At 37.1% G+C, this 20,446-nt stretch overlaps 1 protein-coding gene across 9 annotated transcripts in view; it reads left to right on the forward strand.

The window, feature by feature from the left end:
- Window positions 1-20,446, forward strand: part of RGS7 (regulator of G protein signaling 7) — a 516,651-nt gene that overhangs the window by 345,242 nt on the left and 150,963 nt on the right. For all 9 annotated transcript variants that reach the window (XM_058701251.1, XM_058701254.1, XM_058701250.1 and 6 more), the window contains one exon: window positions 1,885-1,935. In XM_058701251.1, coding sequence (XP_058557234.1) covers window positions 1,885-1,935 — 51 coding nt within the window. The remainder of the gene's footprint in view (window positions 1-1,884; window positions 1,936-20,446) is intronic.

A 20,446-nucleotide genomic window follows, 5' to 3' on the forward strand; every position in this document is an offset into this window, starting at 1 on the left:
TCTTTAGCCTGGAGTTCAAGATCTGCTGAATACACTGTGAACACTTTTATTATTGTATTTAAAAGAATACACATACTTTTATTGTGTCAAGTTCCTGTTATTCCCAGCATGGAGTATATCGAAAGAATACACCAAATAGTTTTTGCTGGCTGTTTTTCCCTTTTTAACTTTGACATAGGCCTCCAGCAACTGAGTTTTGTCTATCATATATCAAAATCTAGCTCAAACATTACATTTTCTGCAGACCATCCCACATTCCTTCTTTAGGAAGTAAAAACACATATTTAATAATTTTTTTTTATTCATCCTACATTATTAACCACTTGCCATGTTCTGAATATAGAAACGTGAATATGGTACCCCACTTCAAGGTACTTCCTTGAGGGCATTATTCACATAAACAGCTGTAACATTGTGTGATCTATTCTACAATACAGTTCCACACAGGTACCAGTGAATTCCAATGGAGGTTGTTGTAAAGTCAGTGGACAAAAGTGAGGGTTAAGGAAAGTTCTATTGCAAATGAGTCTTGAGTGTCTTGAAAATACTGGTAAGACATTTCAGTCAAAGGGAATAGTACTATAAAGACACGGAGACTTGAAACATACAGGAGTGTTTGAAAACTAACAACAAATTTGGTTTAGCTTGAGAGTAGATAGAAGGGACCATCTTATAAAATATCGGTTATGCCATGCTCAGAATTGTGCTTCACACATAGTGGGCATTTTTTTGCAACAACATAGATGGAGCTGGAGTGTATTATGCTAAGCAAAATAAGTCAGAGAAAGACAAATACCATATGATTTCACACATATGTGGAATTAAAGAAACAGATGAACATATGGAGGGAAGAAGGAACAAAGAGAGAAGGAAACAAACTATATGAGATTCTTAACAATAGAGAACAAACGGAGGGCCGATGGAGGGAGGTGTGTGGGGATGGGCTAGATGGGTGATGGGTACTAAGGAGGGCACTTGTGATGAGCACTGGGTGTTGTATGTAAGTGATGAATCACTGAACTCTACTCCTGAAACCAGTATTGCACTATATGTTAACTAACTAGAATTTGAATAAAAATTTGAAAAAAAAGGAAAAAATAAACATAGTGGGCATTCAATAAGCATTTATTCAATGAACAGATGAATGAATCATTTTATCCAGTACAGGCATATTAAACCTTTGTGCCTAAATATTTAATATTAACTAATTTACTAGTATTCACCTGGGCTCATTGAAAACAAACTATGTATTCACATTCTGTTTTCAGTACTCCATACGTGGTTGATCTTTAATGTTATTGTAACAATTAGAAACACTCAGTCTTGCCATTTGAGTGTGGATGGACTTCTATGGGGGTATTACACTAAGTGAAATAAGTCAAACAGAGGAATACAAATGCCATATGATTTCATGTTATATGTGGAATTTTAACACAAAGCAGAAACAGACTCAGAGAAATACATACAGAGAACAAATTAGTGGTTGCCAGAGGAGAGAGGGGAGGCGGTATGGGCAAAATGGGTGAAGGGTAGTAGGAGGTAAAGACTTCCAGTTACACAGTAAATAAGTCATGGGGATGAAAAGTATTGCATTGGGAATAGAGTCAATGGTATTGTAATAGTGTTATAGGCTGACAGATGATAGCTATGCTTGCCGTGAGCACACCATGATGTGTGGACTTGTTGAGTCGCTATGTTGTACTCCTGAAACTAATGTAACATTGTGTGTCAACTATACTTTAATATATATAATATATAATATATATATAAACATAAACTAAAAAAATAAACATTCTTACTAACGTGAGTGACAAAAGTTGCAAGTTCTTAGAGTTAACATATATAAACAAATGTTCACAAATATTTGTGTTTTCCTTTTTCTAGGGTCAGACATTGTTCAATGGTTAATAAAGAACCTAACTATAGAAGATCCAGGTAAATAAATCATTTTCCCATTGATAGAATTATTTGCTTTGTGGTTTTAAAAAATATGTTTTTCTCAGGGCTAATATGACAAGCAAGCCAATCTGAAAAATTATAATTACATCTAAACTATGCTTTTAGCATTTATACAAATTTTATGGCAATCAACATATATTTAACTAAAATTTATTTAGTGTATTTTAACAATTTTTCACATATTTAATGTTCCATTTCATAAAATTTGATTCAGATGATTGGCAATTGCAGAATGGGTAATCTGTATACATGTTCATAATTGATTGTAGATATAATATATGTGATTATATTATATATGACTATGAAGTAATGAAATTGCCCTTCATAAAACACATAAGGGTAAATTTCATTAACTTATAATCTTTCCTTAACTTCATTTTTGCATGAGGTTGAAGACAATGTTATTTGTAATTTTGATTCTTTGATCATGCCTACATGATTTTTTAGTGCTCTTATTTAAGTCATGGAGCCATTTACTGTGGTGGACATTATGTCTGTTCTGGAGCACTGAGCTTATTTCCACAGTTTGGGAACAGTTTCTACCAGCTCACATTGTGCATTGCCTAGAACAAATTCTTCATATGGAAGGCATTTAATGGCTTTTTTAAAATGTCATGTAAGAGCTTTCACATGCAGTAAACAGTTTACATCCCTAAAGTGAAAAATAAGATGTATTTTGTTTAGAGAGGATGCTGAGAAATCAAACAAACAAAAAACTTACAGAAATTGGTATTACAGTGACCGAGAATGACTTGGTAGGGAAAGAGGGCAATACACCAACCACACAATAAACTGTCACATCAATTAGAAAAGAGTTCAGCATGGCTTTTGCTGCTGCCTCGGTTGGTTACCACCTTAGAATGGTTTAGAAATAACAGTACATTGAAAGGCAAAGTTTGTATTTTTCCTTCTTTTGAGCTAACTTTATAAAGCCATGTTATCAGAAACTGTAGGTGTAATTTCATACATAAATGCCTGTGCACACCCCCTGCTCATCTGGCACGTGAGCTTTTAGAATACCTATCCTAGTAGGTTAAAAAGGATTAAAACAATTACAGTTGAAGCACCTATGGCCAGCGTCATATTGTTACTTAGTGAAAAGAGGAGATAGTTACTGGCATAGGGAGCCACAGTCTTATCAAATTTACATTTTAGCCTCATGTCAGTCTGACTTTACAAACTGTAGCACCAGACCAAAGCCCCATTTGGCACAGTCACTGAAAACCAAGAAACTACTGATTTACGAGAAACATTATTGCTCAAAGGGTGAAGTGGATTCAAGAATATTTCTTGTAAGCTAAGACCAAAAGTGCACTTTGGTAATAGTCTAAGAAGCAGGAAACAGGTACAGATATGATAAGCCAGTAGGAAACAATCATTGTTTATAATTTACACATGAGATATAATTTTAGCTATAATGTGTCTGAAAACTGATTTTATTTGGCTGCTCAACAGTTGAAGGAAATTGTAAAGCTTCATTAGAAGGTACATGGGAAAGATAAATTCAATCATATCCAGGAAGGAACATATATGTTCTTTAGTCATATTTATGACTGGCCAAAAAAACAGTTTTTGATTGGTTGATTGGTTTGAATGAACTAGTTTAACCTCTGCAGAGTAAAGGCTAGATATTAAGAAGAGTGAGAAGCATTGATGACTGCTCTGAAGATATAACAGATGTGCACACAGAAATGAATCAATCTGGCAGCATGATTCTGATTAAATATGGTCAAGAACATAACTGACATCATGAAACTCACTCTGATGGATGCAGATATGAAATTAATCGTAGTATTTTGGAATTGCTCATAAAGAGAGACTAAATAATTGTTATAATAAAAGGTCTAATTTTAACCGTACAAATTTTCTGAACATTTCAAAAGAAGACAGGAACTTCTGTCAGGCTTCTATCTCGTTGTGAAGTGGTTGTTTGAAGACCTCTAGGATTGTTGGAAGTTCTAGATGTCAATCACTTTTGAAAGGATTTTGTGGCAAGTTGGAAGAAGACACCAGTTCCTGGGGAAAGGAGCAGGTTCTGATGCCCATCTGGGGACAAGGGGCGAGAGTTGCACCGTCTTAGGAGGCTGTTGCAATCTAATCCAATAGATTAGTCTAATAGTATATTAGACTTTGGAGTCATGTGTTTTGGCACCCTTCCCTAATTTTTAATACTGGATGCAGGTTTCTGTTTGTGTGATTTGTTGTTGTTGTTGATGAGTTAATAGTTATAAAGTTAGCTTATGTTTTTGTGGTGTGAAGAGTTAATAATTTTATTAATACCTTTCAACTCTCTTGCTGAGAACATAGAATATGTATGAAAACACAAAGCCCAGAATAAGTTGCATTAGTCTCAGAGTTAGAGTCTAGCTGATAAAATAAAGTGGTACTTTGGTTTCATAGAGAGGAAATTGATGCACATCAACTGTTGGATGGGGGCAGGAGAGTAAGAGGAGGAATTTAGCCCTTGGTGGATCTCTGTCTATATCGACACCTACTGGGAGGCATAATGTCCACCACCAATGTCTTCAGTTGGTGGTCCACTCCATTGCTTCTGTGTGATTTCATGTTCACATTGACAGGACCTCTTCCTGGCTGTCTATAATCTTTGCTTCTACCAAGCTTAGATTGGGGGCACACCAAGTGATGTTGCTTCACACTGGGAAAGTACGCTGTGCTTCCCAAGACCCTATGGTACTTTTCTATTTTACTTTTGGTTGTACAACAATATTCTGCTTCTCTCCTATCATCCTGAGGTATGGGATTCTTTAAGGATGTCCAAACCCTTTATGCCTGGACATACACACAGTCCTTGCAGTATGATCCTTCTGGATTACTAGGTCTCTATTTGGGAAACAAGTATGAAATACCTTTTGCTTGTTTTTCTCATTGCTTGAAACAGTATTCTATCATATCAAATAGATTTTGCTGTGTAAACTCAATGGCTTAAAATAAACAACCATTTTATTTAGTTTATAATTCTGTGGATTGGCTGGTCACATTTTCTGGGGGTTTGTTTGGCTGATTTCTGGTGGGCTTTCTTCTTCTGGATTGTAGCCAGGTGGTTGGGTGGATGATCTAGGATTTTTTGGTGTATTCGATACTGGGTAGGTTGTCAGCTAGGTGAATCTCATTCTCTCATCCTTTGGCCGGCTGGCACTGGTGTCTTACTATAGTGGCTTGTACTTAAGTCACATTTTCTATAGTTTCATCTGCCAAGGCAAGTACCATGGCCAAGTCCAGAACCAGTGTAGGGAAGGACTATCCAACAGCATAGATACAGAAGTATGTGAACAAATTTGGGCCATTACTGCAAAAGTCTTCCACATCTGTATTTCTTCTGCTTTTCAGATATGCCTTTCTGTGATATGTATTATTATATTTTGGCTTCTGTTTGCAAAATTTATCCTCCAGAACCTATTCATCATTTGTTAGTAAATATGCTTTGTGTCCAGTATCAATCATGTCATTAATTATGGATGATATTTTGAGAAAATTTATCAAAAGACAAAGCTTCAATGAAGTTTACATCCTTCACAAAATGACTGGCAGATATTAATAACTTCTTGACATCACTCTGCTCATTTGTAATCTTTGCTGCCTCTCACTGGAAGAATCACCCTTGCCAAGCTCTTGAAGTGATGCTGACCAAGGTGAGGAGTACTTTAAGATCCTCAGTCCAATGAGTAGCCAAAATCTGAAATGAGCCTCACTATGACTACTAGATATTAAAGAATATTAAGTACATTCTCTGTGTTCCCTTAATGGTACCCTGCTTGCCCCACTTTTCTCTTTCTCTCCATCCACCCATGCTTCTTCAGATCTCAGTATTCCTTGAGACACTACCTGACATACTCATACCTGACTCATACAAAATGAGTCATAGGCTCTGAAGACATACTTGAGCTCAAGTCTTGATTCAAGTACTTACTGGCTGTAAGCATGGGCAAGGTAGTTAATCTCTCTCTCTTTTTATTCTTCTTCAGCAAAATGCTTTTAATACGGTGTTTTGTGAAGCTTAAATGAGTCAACATTCTAGTGTGCCCAAATCTTGATTTTATTTTTAAATAGGCCAGATTCCTTTAAAACTCTGAACATTTGCAGGCATATTTAGCTAACTTGGATTCTTTAAAATGCATGCAATTTTTATACTAGCCTTCAAACACAACCTATTCATTCTATGAAGACTCTATAATTCAGCTCCCAATTGAATTTCTTTACCATGAATTATTTACACTTGCTGCTACTCAATTTATTGATTAATTTTATCTTTTATTTTTTATTTTACATGTTAGCCTTATTGCTTTAGTCAAATCTAAAAAAAATCGTAATGGCAGAAGACATACATCCTCTCCAGTCATCGACTGAAGTGTCAAGATCAGTTATCAATAATCGCTTGATTTTTACTAATGGGAATCCACTGAAGTGACATTAAGTTTTTGATAACCAATGATTCAGTTTGTGTTCCCCTAAATAGATGAGGAAAAGTGAAGAGAAAGAAATTTCAAATGAATTTTTCTTTATCTAAACCAAACCCAATTTGAAAGAAGTGGTTTAAAATGCAGATAGAAGAGTGAGATTAAGAACAAATAGAGATTTATCCAGGATAAAAACTGAATGTTGAATAGTTGTAAAATTTCTTCTTCTAAAGGTATTATCTATTGTAAAAATATCTGGAAAATTGAGATTCAGATAAGTCAGCCAGATATTTTGCTTACACATCATTCAACTGGATCAAATATCTTGTTCACTGAATTAATTAAATCAACCCATTATGCTCACCATTAGAGTCCGTCATCTACCTCCCAATTCTCTACAAGTCCTCTAGATAAAATGATCCAAATTCTGTTAATGAATATAATAAAACTGTGTTACAAGTAGCCTTCATATCCTGTGGATTTGGTCGGCCTTCCAGAGAAATCAGCTCAAGGAACATGAGGGTATATCAGAATTGAGAACGTATAGAATGTCTCTGTTATCCTTGATAATATTTTGTACTTGCAAAGCATTTCATGCTATTCTAAATAATTTAAAACAGATCGTTTTACTTGAATACTACAACAATAGTATGAAGTAGCCATGCAGACATAAGACATATTCATTTTACAATTGGAAAGTCAACTGAGAAAAACATGAATGTCCGAAATCACACAAAAACCTGTTCAAAGAAACAGAACTTTGATCTCCAAATCTCTACCCTGTGTGTCTTCTCCTTTTGGCACAATTATTTCAGGCTTAGATTCTGCTTTTCCTTACATGGTTAGCAACCATGAGAGGTGCATGAATCCAGCTGATCAGATGGTCCCTTACATAGTGTCTTTTGGGATACAGTAATTGATTTTCTTAGATTTGGTGTTATATTTAGCTAATGCATCCTGGGTATACCCTTTGTTAAAGCTATTTTCTACATATTCCAATGCATATATCTTACATTCAAAATAAAGAGAAATCTTTTCTTTTTTTTTTTTTTAATTTTTAAATGTTTATTTTTGTGAGAGAGACAGATGTGAGTGAAGGGGGAGAGAGAGAGAGAAGGAGACACAGAATCTGAAGCAGGATCCAGGCTCCGAACTGCCTGCACAGAGCCTGATGTAGGGCTTGAACTCATGAACTGTGAGATAATGACCTGAGCCAAGTCAGATGCTTAACTGACTAAGCCACCCAGGCATCCCAAATCAAAAAGAAATCTTTTCTGTGTGCTCTTCATATTGCTTCAAACAACAATCTTACTTGGGTGGCAGGAGAATAGAGATATTTAAAACACTCTTTCAAATTATATCAAGACCCTCTTGTAAAAAAAAAAAAACCTTATAAAATACATATTTTATTGTCCATTCTGTAAGCTATCATGTCAATATGAAAGAAATAAAGTGACTCCCTTATTATTTATTGTTCCAATACTAGTGAACGATTTTAGGAAAACATTCTGAGTTTTTAAGGCATCATTTAACCTTCTGGTGATAACATGCAAGAAATCATAAATCAGAGCCATCTCATACACCTCTAACAAGATTGATTAGTTTGACTTAGTTCAAGGTAGTAGACATAACCCAAGTCTACATATTTCAAATATGCACTTTCTGTTTTAAATAACGCCTAAAGAGACATGAATAAATGTCTCATATCTTTGGGCACTTGCTCCCAACCCATGTGTCTGCTACTACAGCCAAACCTTCAGAGTTAACTACACGAGGGAAACTATTTGTCGTTCTAATTATTTTCACATGAGATGAGCAGGAGCCATGGTTTTCTTCATGTATTCTTTTCAGTGTGTTACTAGCTTTTCCTCGGAAGAAAACAGTAATTCCTTTTTGCGTATATTCTATTACCACCCCACCTTTAAAAAAGTATGGTATCCTGTACATTTCATATCATCAGGAAAGTCTCTCTTGGTGCCCATTGCCCCTTGGGAGTACTCTACAAATGCAGAAAGTGAAAAAGTCTGCAGATGTTTGCTGCATGATGTCTCCCATTCAAAGTAATCAGTACCAACAAGTAAAGCCCAATCACATCCAGCCTGTTGAGGCCAACTGTCTCATTTAACTTATTACTTAACAATATCACTTTTTCCATGTATGTATGTATGCATGTTCTGCATTTGCATTTAAAAATGCACTTTATAATGGAACAAGTGACTGCTATTGTCATTTGACGAATGTATCTCTGCAGTTGCCCTACGTAATTAAAACTTAAAATCCAAAATATACTGAAAGGTCTTCATAAAGTCGATGAATAGAAGTTTTCATTACCAAAATAGAAGTCATTATTCCCAGTATATCTGCTATGGTTTCTGCCACCAAGAGGGCTTTTTTTCTTCCTGTTGATAGAAGCCTTTTCTGGTTTGGGCTTCTGGCTGCCTTCATATCCCCCTCCATCACTATATTGCAATAACAATGGAAAATAATTATACTACATTAACATTAATTAAGTGGGTGCCTTCAGGTACCATGCTGGATGTTTCCTTCCTATTTAGTTCTTGGAAATAGGGAAGAGACAAGAGAACTCAGGTGTACTGAACACCAACAATGTGCAAACACCATGTTGAGAACTTGATATGTGTTATTCAGCCTTAAAGAAAAAAGAGAAAGAAACTTCATGAAGTACATGGTATATCAGAAATCTAAGTCTCAGATCATGAAGCTACTAAAAGATAGAACCAATACTCAAACCAGATACATTTGATATCAAAACATTAACATTTTCAGATCCAGAGAAGGAGTATCAAGTTTATTTTATAGATAAGGTCTCTAAGGCTTGGAGAGGAGCTGAGATGGGGAGCTAGGATTCATACCTGATGGATATAAGACATGATATCCACACTGCACATTTGTTAGAGATTTAGCAGATGCCATCTGGTTATGCCATTTTCCTATTTTGGTTTGTACTGGCCAGCACACGCACCTGTAAATGCCAGTCCCAGGGTTTTATGATCTTTCCCATTTTTACTTGATTGGCAGATTTTTTTTTATAGATTACTTATTAGAGTTGCCAACAGTTAAGGAAAATACTAAAAACAGCTGGGAATCTAATTAGAATTGCTGTCCTTTTGCTTGTAAAATTTGAGCAAGCATAATGATGCTAGAATTCAGTGTACTTTTAAATAGTTGTTTAACTCACTTAGGAACATTCCATAAATCAGCAGAGGTTGATATTTCTATCCTATTCACTAGAAAATAAAAACAAAAAACAAAAATAAAGACCTAATGGAAAAACACAATTGCCCCGTGGCATTGTCTAATTCTTCTAACAGCTGGTTGACCTCTCTGTTGCTTTCTTCTTTTTAGGTCTTCACTGTCTATTTTATTAACTTTTTTGTGTATACATGTTTCTTTTATAAGCCAACTTGATTTTGGGGGGAGAGAAAGAAATATACACATTTTTTTCAGTTTATTTATCTATTTTGAGAGAGAGAGAGAGAGACAGCATGAGTGGGACAGAGGCAAAGAGTGAGGGAAAGAGAGAATCTCAAGCAGGCTTCACAATGTCAGTGAAGAGCCCAACTCAGAGCTCTACATCATGAACCGTGAGATCCTGACCTCAGCAGAAATCATGAGTCGAATGCTCAACCAACTGAGCCACCCAGGTGCCCCAAGTGTACACTTTTTTTAAAAAAAAAAAAAGGTAGGAGGTTTGGATGGGAGAAAAGAAGGAAAAAAGGGTGGAATGAAAATTGTAAAGAAGGAAAGGAAATTATAAAGGAATTGGTAAAGATAATAAGGCCTAGAGCATAGGACATTGTTGAAAATAGACCAGTTCATCAGGATCAGCCACTCAAAAAGGACAGGGAAATGTAAGTACTTATATATGTTATCCAGAGAGAGCCGTAGACTGTTGTCTAAGAGCTGTCTGAAAAGTCAGGCTCCTTTATCTTTCACTAAGATAGCAGATTTTTCATTTCCCAACCGAAGAATGAATTGGGATTTTCCCCTCTTTATTTGAGCTGAGAACAAGGCTACTTGTCCTATTCATAAAGTTTTTCCAATTGTTATATCTAAGAATGGCAAGAAATGCTTGCAACAGCAGCACAGAACATGTGATATCAGGGCTCACAGAAGATTTGTGACCAGAATGTGATCCTACCATGGCATGAATGCACCAGTCTCTTCACTATCCTTTGGCTGCAAACCACACATAAAGATTCCTGCTTTTACATAAAAAGAAGACCTTTTTTTAAAATAATGACTCTAAGAAACTCAGTGAAACATATAATAGGATTTTCATACTTTGAAAATTCCCCTGTAAGCAAAGAAGTTCTTATGTCTAATAATAATAATACCTTTTTAATTTTGCAATTACATTATAATTTAAATGATTGGTATCTCTAGATTATTCAGAATTGTTCCTTTTTGCTGCATTCACGAATACCTGGACATTGAAGCCCACTAGGGTACATCATGTACACTACATAGAATTCTGATTAACTCCATTTCATGTAAGGCACAGGTTTGGACTGTGACTTTGTCATTTTCTATAAATAACTGCTCCTTTTATTTAATCCAGTTTTTTTGGAAGGCGATCTGCCAGACGTCATTACGACTTTGATCCTAGCCATAAAAAGAGAGGATGTCAGATTTTTCAGACTGTCAAGGGTTAGTTGGCTATTTCAGCAAACCTGAAATTTGATTTTTCCTCTGCTGGGGTTCATCCATGGAAATATCTGTGGTCTGGGTAGTTGTGGGCCTCTTTGTAAGCAATAATATGGACACACACTTGTTTATTATCCTTCTGGGGGCTTTAGTGCTGAGACCTTAACCTTCACTAAGTGATCTGCCAGGTTTTCCTTGGTTATTTCCTCAAGGGCCCCCTAGTAGCTGCTTGGTAGGTCAGTCAACAGACTTTTCTTGGGGATGGATATCAGACGGCCACATATAGTACTATATAGAGCACACATTAATGTTGTTAAAACATTTTGAATTATAAAACACCATTATAAACCCACGATAGCTAATCTGGCAAGTATAAAGAAGAGAATAAAAGCATTCATAAAAAGCACTCAGGTAGTGACAGCTAAAATTCTAGCATATCTGTCCAGTCTCCTTTGAAGATGTGAGCTCTCACTGGCTTTGTTATTGGAGCTAGTCCCACTCATGTCTTCCCTTCCCCATATCTTATATTTTTCCTGGGCCACTCATGAACCAGTATCTCGTGTCCCTTCGCTCCACCTATTTGTGATGTCCACATCCTTACCAGAGCCACCATTGCCCTTTTGAGATTGCTGTGTTCCAGCACAGTGACCATCTGCTACCATCACTTGGACCTTGACCAAGGGCACCACTCCTACTTGGGTTCTTTGAAGACTGTACATCCTCACAGACTCCCACTTTCATCTCCCAGACTCTAAGTTTTCACAAGATGTTTTTGAGCGTCACAGATAGTAAAAAGAAAATACATCATGGAAAGTAACTGTTACCCCTTCACAGTCCAGATCTGATGGTAAGTCCTTTAGAAACTGATTCCCTGTTGCCTTCCTCACATCTAGGCACAGTGGTCAACATCCCAAACCCTGAAAATCTTCCAGGCATATTCAGGCCCAGAGTCAGGGCTTAACTGATTTCTTGTCAATAAGAAAAGGATACAGGTATTCTTCATCCTACTGTTGGCCACAGTTTCTGAATTCTCATATCTGACTCCAGGATTCACCTCTTCCTAGGACATCTTAGGACTGACCTCTTTTTAGGGTATGTTTGAGGATTGACCTCTTCCAAAGGCATGTTGACATAATACCACCCTTGTTGAAAGGGGCATGGGCTGTCCCTCCACTGTCACATGATGGTCTGACTTCAGGTCATTTAAAAAAATCTGAGGCACATATTCATTAGAATGTGCGTTTGTTTTTTTTTTGTTTTTTTTTTAATTTTTTTTTTCAACGTTTATTTATTTTTGGGACAGAGAGAGACAGAGCATGAACGGGGGAGGGACAGAGAGAGAGGGAGACACAGAATCGGAAACAGTCTCCAGGCTCCGAGCCATCAGCCCAGAGCCTGACGCGGGGCTCGAACTCACGGACCGTGAGATCGTGACCTGGCTGAAGTCGGACGCTTAACCGACTGCGCCACCCAGGCGCCCCTAGAATGTGCGTTTTGAGGGGAGCCTGGGTGGCTCAGTTGATTAAGCGTCCAACTTCGGCTCAGGTCATGATCTCGCTGTTCCTGAGTTCGAGCGCCGCGTCGGGCTCCGTGCTGACAGCTCAGAGTCTAGAGCCTGTTTCAGGATTCTGTGCCTCCCTCTCTTTCCCTGCCCCTCCCCTACTCATACTCTGTCTCTGTCTCAAAAATAAATAAACATTGGGGGCTCCTGGTTGGCTCAGTTGGTTAAGCGTCCGATTTTGCCTCAGGTCATGATCTCGCAGTTTGTGAGATCGAGCCCCGTGTCGGGCTCTGTGCTGACAGCTCAGAGCCTGGAGGCTGCTTCAGATTCTGTGTCTCCTCCTCTCTCTGTCCCTCCCATGCTCATGCTCTGTCTCTCTCTGTCTCTCAATAATAAATACACGTTAAAAAAACTTAAAAAATAAATAAGTAAACATTTAAAAAAAAGAATGTGCATTTTGTGAGCAGAGTCTTCGTTTTGTATTTGCTGTGCCCCTGGCATCTTTAGTGTGCCTGGCACATATTGGGCATTGTAATATTATTGAATTGAATATTTTAACAAAGAAAATATTAACATATAAATAGGCTGTTATTATTTTTTATCTTTCATATTTCAATATTCATGGTTCACACTCTAGATGGAAGTTTACCTCGAAGTGTGAAACAATAGGTTGCCATGACCCTCCGTGCCATACAAAGTGTCTAGTTATAGAACAGAAAGTGAAACTTTCCAGGTTTATCCGTCCATAGATTTCAAATAATCTATTTTCCTCTAAGTAAAGTCAAGGATATATATGTTATCCAACCACAAGAAATTACTCTAATGTTCTGAAACAGCCTAAAGGAGGTTGCTTTTATTCCATGGAAAAATGAGTTTTATGAGCAAATAGTAGATCCTATTAGAAGCAATCATGATTTATTAGTTGAAATATTAGAGTACACTGGAAAACCCAAGCAAAGGCATAGCAAGGACATAATAAAGTCTCATAAAAATCATAAAAAAAACCCAAATTTATCATTTGGAAATTTATCTCTAGGCCAGAAATGATATTATAGCAAGTGAAATAACTGCTTTAGGTTATGCTTTTTTTTTTTTTCTGAGAAATTTTCAACAAATGTAAAGCCATTGGAAAGTATCCTGACCCCTTCAGATATCCTATCTTTTCTAACATGATTCAAGGTCAGACCACTTGCTTCTAGCTTAGAAAAGTAGCAGTTGTCGACATTTCTTTTCCTATGGTTTAGGGAGAGAAAGTAGGTCAGTTTTTTTGGAATGACACAGGAGATAAGATGAAGGTGTTGGGTGGTTGGGCATGCAAAGCCTAGAATTGCTCTCCTGAGACATTTCTGCTCCATCTGGTAAGCAATGATCAGCCATCAAGGAAGGAGAACATCTTGTCCCTCTAGAAATAGGTGTTTTCCCATTTCCTTGCCTTTGTATAATCATGAGCCCCTATATTTTATTAATGTTTTCCAGCTCTCAACTGGGCCCCCAAATTTGATAAAATGCTTAATATACTAACATATGTACCATGGTAGCCTAATAAGTTCTTGGTCACTGATGCAGTATCATAAACAGGAAGAAATTATTCAAAGTATAAAGGAAATTTTAATTTGATGCCTTAACTTGCCTTTAACTACACCCCTACTGTTCCACCTAGCCCTTTATAAGAGAAATAAGAGCAAAGAGTTGAGCATGAGTACCTGGCACCTGGGAGCCCCCCCGCCCTCCGCCCCACCATTCCCGCCGGCATTGCTGGAAAGGAGGAGCTCATGCAGTTCCTTCTCATGCCTATGCTCATTGTCCACCTGCACTTCTGCAGATTCTGTCAAATGTTCCGTCACATTGCATATTCGCTCACTTAAGCAAATCCTGGGGGCATGGCTTGCAGGAGCTGCCACTAAAAGTTAAATAAGGCTATGTGGTTGGGAAGACCTCTGTTAACCGAGGCATTTGAGCAAACCATTGCTTTTAGGCACACCATGTCACAGACAAACTTTCAAGTAAGTTGACAGAGATGCAGACAGTTTAAAAATAAAGAATGGGGCAGAAGTGTAAGCTATTACTTAGATTATATCATACAAATGATGCAAAATTCTCCCATCATCTTAAACAACACCCCTGTGGAATGTTATATTCTGTGAGTAATGAGGATGATAGAAGCCCAGGCTTCTCCCTGTGATGTGATGGTGTGATTGAACAGTAACCGGAGACCCAGGTTTGAAGATAGGACCATTCATGCATTTAACAATTATGCACCCACAAAATGTGTTTGTTCTTGTATTTGAGGTGCAGTGGTGTCAATATACCCATACTGCCCCTCTCACAGGCAAGACGGACGTTAGAGGAATCATTGTACCAGGAGCAAAACAGTCCGCCACTTTAATTAACAAATGCTTTCAATTTTCTCTTGGCCTGTCCTTCCAGTGATCCACCAACAGAGTGTATAATCCTGGGTCAGTCTCGCTAAGGGCCTGTCTCTATCTACAATTGTGCACATGCTATGGAAAAGACACTCAGTGCTATAGATTATTGTCCCCAAGGTGTCACAGTTTCCAAACCCAATCAGGCCTTCAGGGTCTCTTGGCAATCATGTTTTGTAGTCATAGCTCCTACTCAATGGGAGTGATTATTCAAAGCCTTCATTTTCCTGAAGTCTCCCAATAGACTCATTCTCTGCCATTCTCAACAGCAGACTGTAACTTTTAGTGAAAATATAAATCAAAGAGGAAATTTGTCAACTTTCTGACTCACTATGCTTCACAAAAAACATGACAGTGTCTATAACCATTCTTGTCTCCTTGCCCATCTGGGTTAGGCTTCCTGTGCTTGTTATCCTGACCTTTTGCACCACCTCAGGGTTCTTATTGCATCCTTCCTATTTCTCTTGTCTATCCTGAACTGCCGTATATTTATCAGTTTATTCACCACTGGTTTTCCCTGTTACAAGACAGTTCTATGTTGATAGATGGTCCATCCTGGCTACTTTCCTCTCTCTTAGTTTTATAAACTCAGCTGTCCTGTCTCTAATTCCTCTGTCTATAACTCATCTCTCAATTCACTGGAATCTTGCTTGTATCTTCTGCTTATAATCTGAAACTTTACTTAGTCTGGCCAGTAATATTCTTCTTGTTGCTCAGCCCTTAATTTGACCTCACTGTAACATTTTTGACTCCCTCTTGTCTTACATTACTCCATTGTCTGGTTTGCAGTAAAACTTTCTCACTCTCCGATTTAGTATTCTTCACAGATTTCTCTATTTGCCTCTTAACTGTCAGGGTTTTTCAGACACAAACATGGTCTTTCTCCTTTATTGGCTCTCTACAGGCCATGTACTTCTTTATTTAATTCACTGCTAGTGTGTACACGCATGTAGAATTCATTCTGACTTCCTGGTCTATAGATATAACTATATTACAGAGATTTTCACTTGGATTTTTAGCAGGCATTTCATTTATTCAACAAATAAAAAACTGATCTCATCATTTTATCCTCAAATCTGTGTAGACTTCTCTTAAATATCTCTCCACTGCTCTTTCCACCATCTTTCTGTGCTGCCATAATGGTGCTCATGAATGTTCTAGCAGATGCTCTCTAGAGCATTAACAATGCTGAAAATACAAGCAGATGCTAAGCTCCCTGTCCATCCAGGCCATGTTCAGAAGTCATTGTCCAGTTTCTAACTGTGATGAAGAAGCATGGTTAGTTACATTGGTGAATTTAAAGTCATTGATGATCACAAAACTAGGAAAGTTGTTGTGAACCTCATGGACATGTTAAACAAGTGTGGAGTGATCAGCCCTAGATTTGATGTACAACAGAAAGATCTAGAAAAATGGCAGAATAATCTTCTCTGATCCCACTAGTTTGATTTCATTGTACTAACAACCTCAGCTGACATCATGGACCATGAAGAAGCAAGATGAAAACACATAGAAGGGAAAGTCCTGGAATTCTTTTCCTGGGGGTATAATATATACGTACAAATAAAATACCTCAGTGGAAAAAAATATCTCTGCATTGCCTAATTCTAGCCATAGTCACATCTTATGGGGAATGACCACAGTCTTCTAACTCATGTCCCTTCTTCCTTGTCCCACACCCATATATTCATTTTACTGCATCTACAATGACCTTCCCAAAACTCCATCTAAGCATGCCTCTTCTGAGGTTTCATAACTCCAATTGATCCCGCATTGCCTGTAGGATACAGTCTAAACTTTTTAGCTTGAATATGTAACCCTTTTTGAAGTAACCATATTTACCATTGTGTCCACTCAGATCACAATTTCTTGCCCCACCCTGTGCCTCACAGCCACCAGATTGCTGGCTGTTTGCTAAATGGCATTATCCTCTTGATCACAAGCATTTCCATGTGGTGTTTTCTTTACTTGGAACCTCCTCTTTGCTTCGTAGCTCCTGCCTTTTATTTAGGGTTTGAATTATATATCAACTCTTTCAGAACAGTGTCCTGACCTCTCAAGATTGAATTGGATGTCTTTTTAATGTGTTTCCAGAACACTGCACTTACTTCCTTGAAATTCTTATTACATGGTGTGGTTGGCCCATTTATTTGCCTGTTTTGCCTATTAAAATACACTACACACTTCCTAAGAATAGGACTGGCACCTTGTTTCCCCCTGTACTGACTAAGTGAATGAATGAGCTATACATTTGGAAATCAAAGCTTTGAAATTCGATGAGCTTGCCAAAGAAGAAAGCATATAGAAAAAGTAAAGGCAAGTGGGATCCATTGCAAAGATAAATTTCAAGAGAGTTCCTCACTATAGCATTTGGGAGGACAACAACAGAGAAGAGTCTGGGAGCCAGTGGGAAATACAGCAAAATAGATAGAGTTTGGAGGGCATCAAACAGAGGTTCCACGAAGAGAGATTCATCAGTGGCTTGTTAAAGAGAGAGCACTGAGAGAGCAAGGGGAAGCTCTCCTTTGTACTAGGTAGTCATCGGTGACCTTTCTGAGAGAGCAGATTTAGTAAAGCTTCAGGTTCAGAAGACAGAGTGCAGGGAGCTAACAACTTCATTACATAGTGTAATCACAAGGAACACTTCAAATTTAAAGTCATATAGAGCATGCCAGTAGATAGCATACAACTCATCAAATTCCTGGTCTATGCCTGCTATGTTTGGACACCTCGGTTGCACAGAAGTTTTCATTTGAAGTAAGTAAAAATAAGCATGAGCATAATAGTAAAATATTTTTGCATCCTATAAATTGGAGTTGTGATTTCTACATAGAAGAGATGGCACTCCTGTGACTGCTTACTAAGCTACACCTATATTGAATCTTTTTTTAAGTATTTAATTTTAATTCCAATATTGTTAACATACAGTGTTATATTCATTTGAGGTGTACAATATAGTGATTCAGCAATTCTATACATTACTCAGTGCTCATCGTGGCAAGTGTGCTCTTAATCCCCATCCCCATCACCCATTTTGTTCTCTGTAGTTAAGAGCCTGTTTCTTGGTTTCTCTCTCTTTTTCTTGTGCTCATTTGTTTCGTTTCTTAAATCCCATATATTAATGAGATCATATGATATTTGTCTTTCTCTGATTGATTTCACTTACCATTATACTCTCTAGCCCCATCCATGTTACTGCAAATGGCAAGATTTTATTTTTTTTAGATTGTATCCTTTTTTTATGGCTGAATAATATGTATACATACTACATCTTCTTTATCCATTCATCTATTGATGGACATTTGGGCTGCTTTCATAATTTGGCTATTGTAAATACTGCTGCTATAAACATAGGGGTGCGCTATCCCTTTGAATTTGTGTATTTGTATTTTTGGGATAGATACCCAATAGTGCAATTGTTGGATTGTAGGGTGGTTATATTTTGAACTTTTTGAAGAAACTTCATACTATTTTCCACAGTGGCTGCACCAACCTGTATTCCTACCAACAGTGCATGAAGGTTCCTTTTTTTCCACATCCTCATCAACACTTGTTTCTTGTGTTTTTGATTGTAGCCATTCTGACAGGTGTGATCTGTTGTCTATTAATTACAGTAAATTTCTGAAGATGCTGATTAAAACTAAAATGAGCTCCCAGTTTATAATAGATTGTTTTGATATAAGGTAGATAAAATGTTGGTGTTCATCCATCAACCTGGTACCTACATATTGATATCACTGTTGTATTAACTGAAACAAAGGAGGAGGTGGCAAAGAAGATTGAAAGCAGAAATAAATACTACTATGAAGCTTTTATTTCTCTGATACAGTATGTTTCCCTATCATTGCATACTTGCTAACTTTAAAAAGGGTGGTATTTTATTATCATTGATACTAGTTTTTATTTTTAACAACTTTGCTCTCTTCATATTCAAATTGTACATTTACATGCCTTACTTTACAAATTATTTTTACCACTTCCACCATTTTCTGTAGTTTTTTTTTAATCTTTATTTATTTTTGAGAGAGAGACAGAGTGTGAGCAGGGGAGGAGCAGAGAGAGGGAGACACAAAATCTGAAGCAGGCTCCAGGCCCTGAGCTGTCAGCACAGAGCTCGACCCGGGGCTCAAACTTATGAACCATGAGATCACGACCTGAGCCGAAGTCAGACACTCAACCGACTGAGCCACCCAGGCGCCCCTACTTCCACCATTTTAATCAATAAAAACTAAACAATTCAAGTAATTAGTTCTATTATTAATGATGTAAATAAAAATTTCTGAAAAAATAAATAAAAATTCTGGAAGCAATTATTTATATAAAGCTTTTGTCTTTTTTCTTCCAATTTCAAAATTTATTTTGTTACTCAAATTCAAATTCTGAACATGCTAAATAATTAATATGATTAAAATGGATTTTACCATATCTTTATTCATAACCACACTTCATAGACCATTCCCATTAGACATTTTTGTAATTAGACTAAAGTTCTTATTAACAATTTTTTTCATGTGAATAAAATATATTTTCTTTCTTTTTTTTTTTAAACATAGTTAAGTCTCAAGCTGTGTTGCTTTTGTGAAGTTTTTACATTCAGAATTTGTTTCAGCTAGTTACTCTAAAACTGTGGTTTAGGCAATACAACATTTCTTACCATGGGCAAAATTAAGGGACTAGACTTAGGCCCATTTATGTCATCAGTGGAGGAATGGGTAAGGTCCCAAGTTCCAGGAGTCTCACCTCAAATGCCTTTAGTCTGAGTATTTTACTGTTTGTTTTTGTTTTGTTTTGTTTTTTAAGTTGGGTTTAAGGTAGCCTGGGTGGCTCAGTCAGTTGAATATTCAGCTATTGATCTCAGCTCAGGTCTTGATTTCAGGATTGTGAGTTCAAGCTCCATGTTGGGCTCAGTGCTGAGGGTGAAGCCTACTTTAAAACAAAGTTGGGCTCAAAGATTTCTGGAAGAAAAGTAAATTGGGTTTTAGCTGTTTTCTATCCAAATGTATGTAAGCATGTACTTGGATGTAAAATGTGGATTGATTGAGTTGAAATAATTTTTGTGTTTGCGCCATGTGTTAATTAAAAATTGAGATGATGACATTTGAAGTTTTTCTATCCTCTGTTATTTTCAAAATTTAATAAATTCTCAAGTTTTATTATAGTAAACACTGCAATTTATAGGTACAAAATAATAAATTTAATAATCCTTTCATACAAATTACATATTTTCTTCTTGTTATTCTTACAGCAACTATTAGATGTGAGGCTTCAATCAAGACATTAACTCTTAATTTGGTCTTTTAAATGTTTATTAATTTATTATTTTGAGAGGAAGAGGGAGAGAGAGAGAGAAAGAGAGAGAGAGAGAGAACAAGTGGAGTAGGGGCATTGAGAAGGGAGACAGAATCCCAAGCAAGCTTGATGCCCTCAGCGCAGAGCCTGATGTGGAGCCCAGTCTCACAAACTGTTAGATCATGACCTGA

Source organism: Neofelis nebulosa, chromosome 15 (assembly GCF_028018385.1).
Source record: "Neofelis nebulosa isolate mNeoNeb1 chromosome 15, mNeoNeb1.pri, whole genome shotgun sequence".
In the NCBI taxonomy this organism is placed as follows: Eukaryota; Metazoa; Chordata; class Mammalia; order Carnivora; family Felidae; genus Neofelis; species Neofelis nebulosa.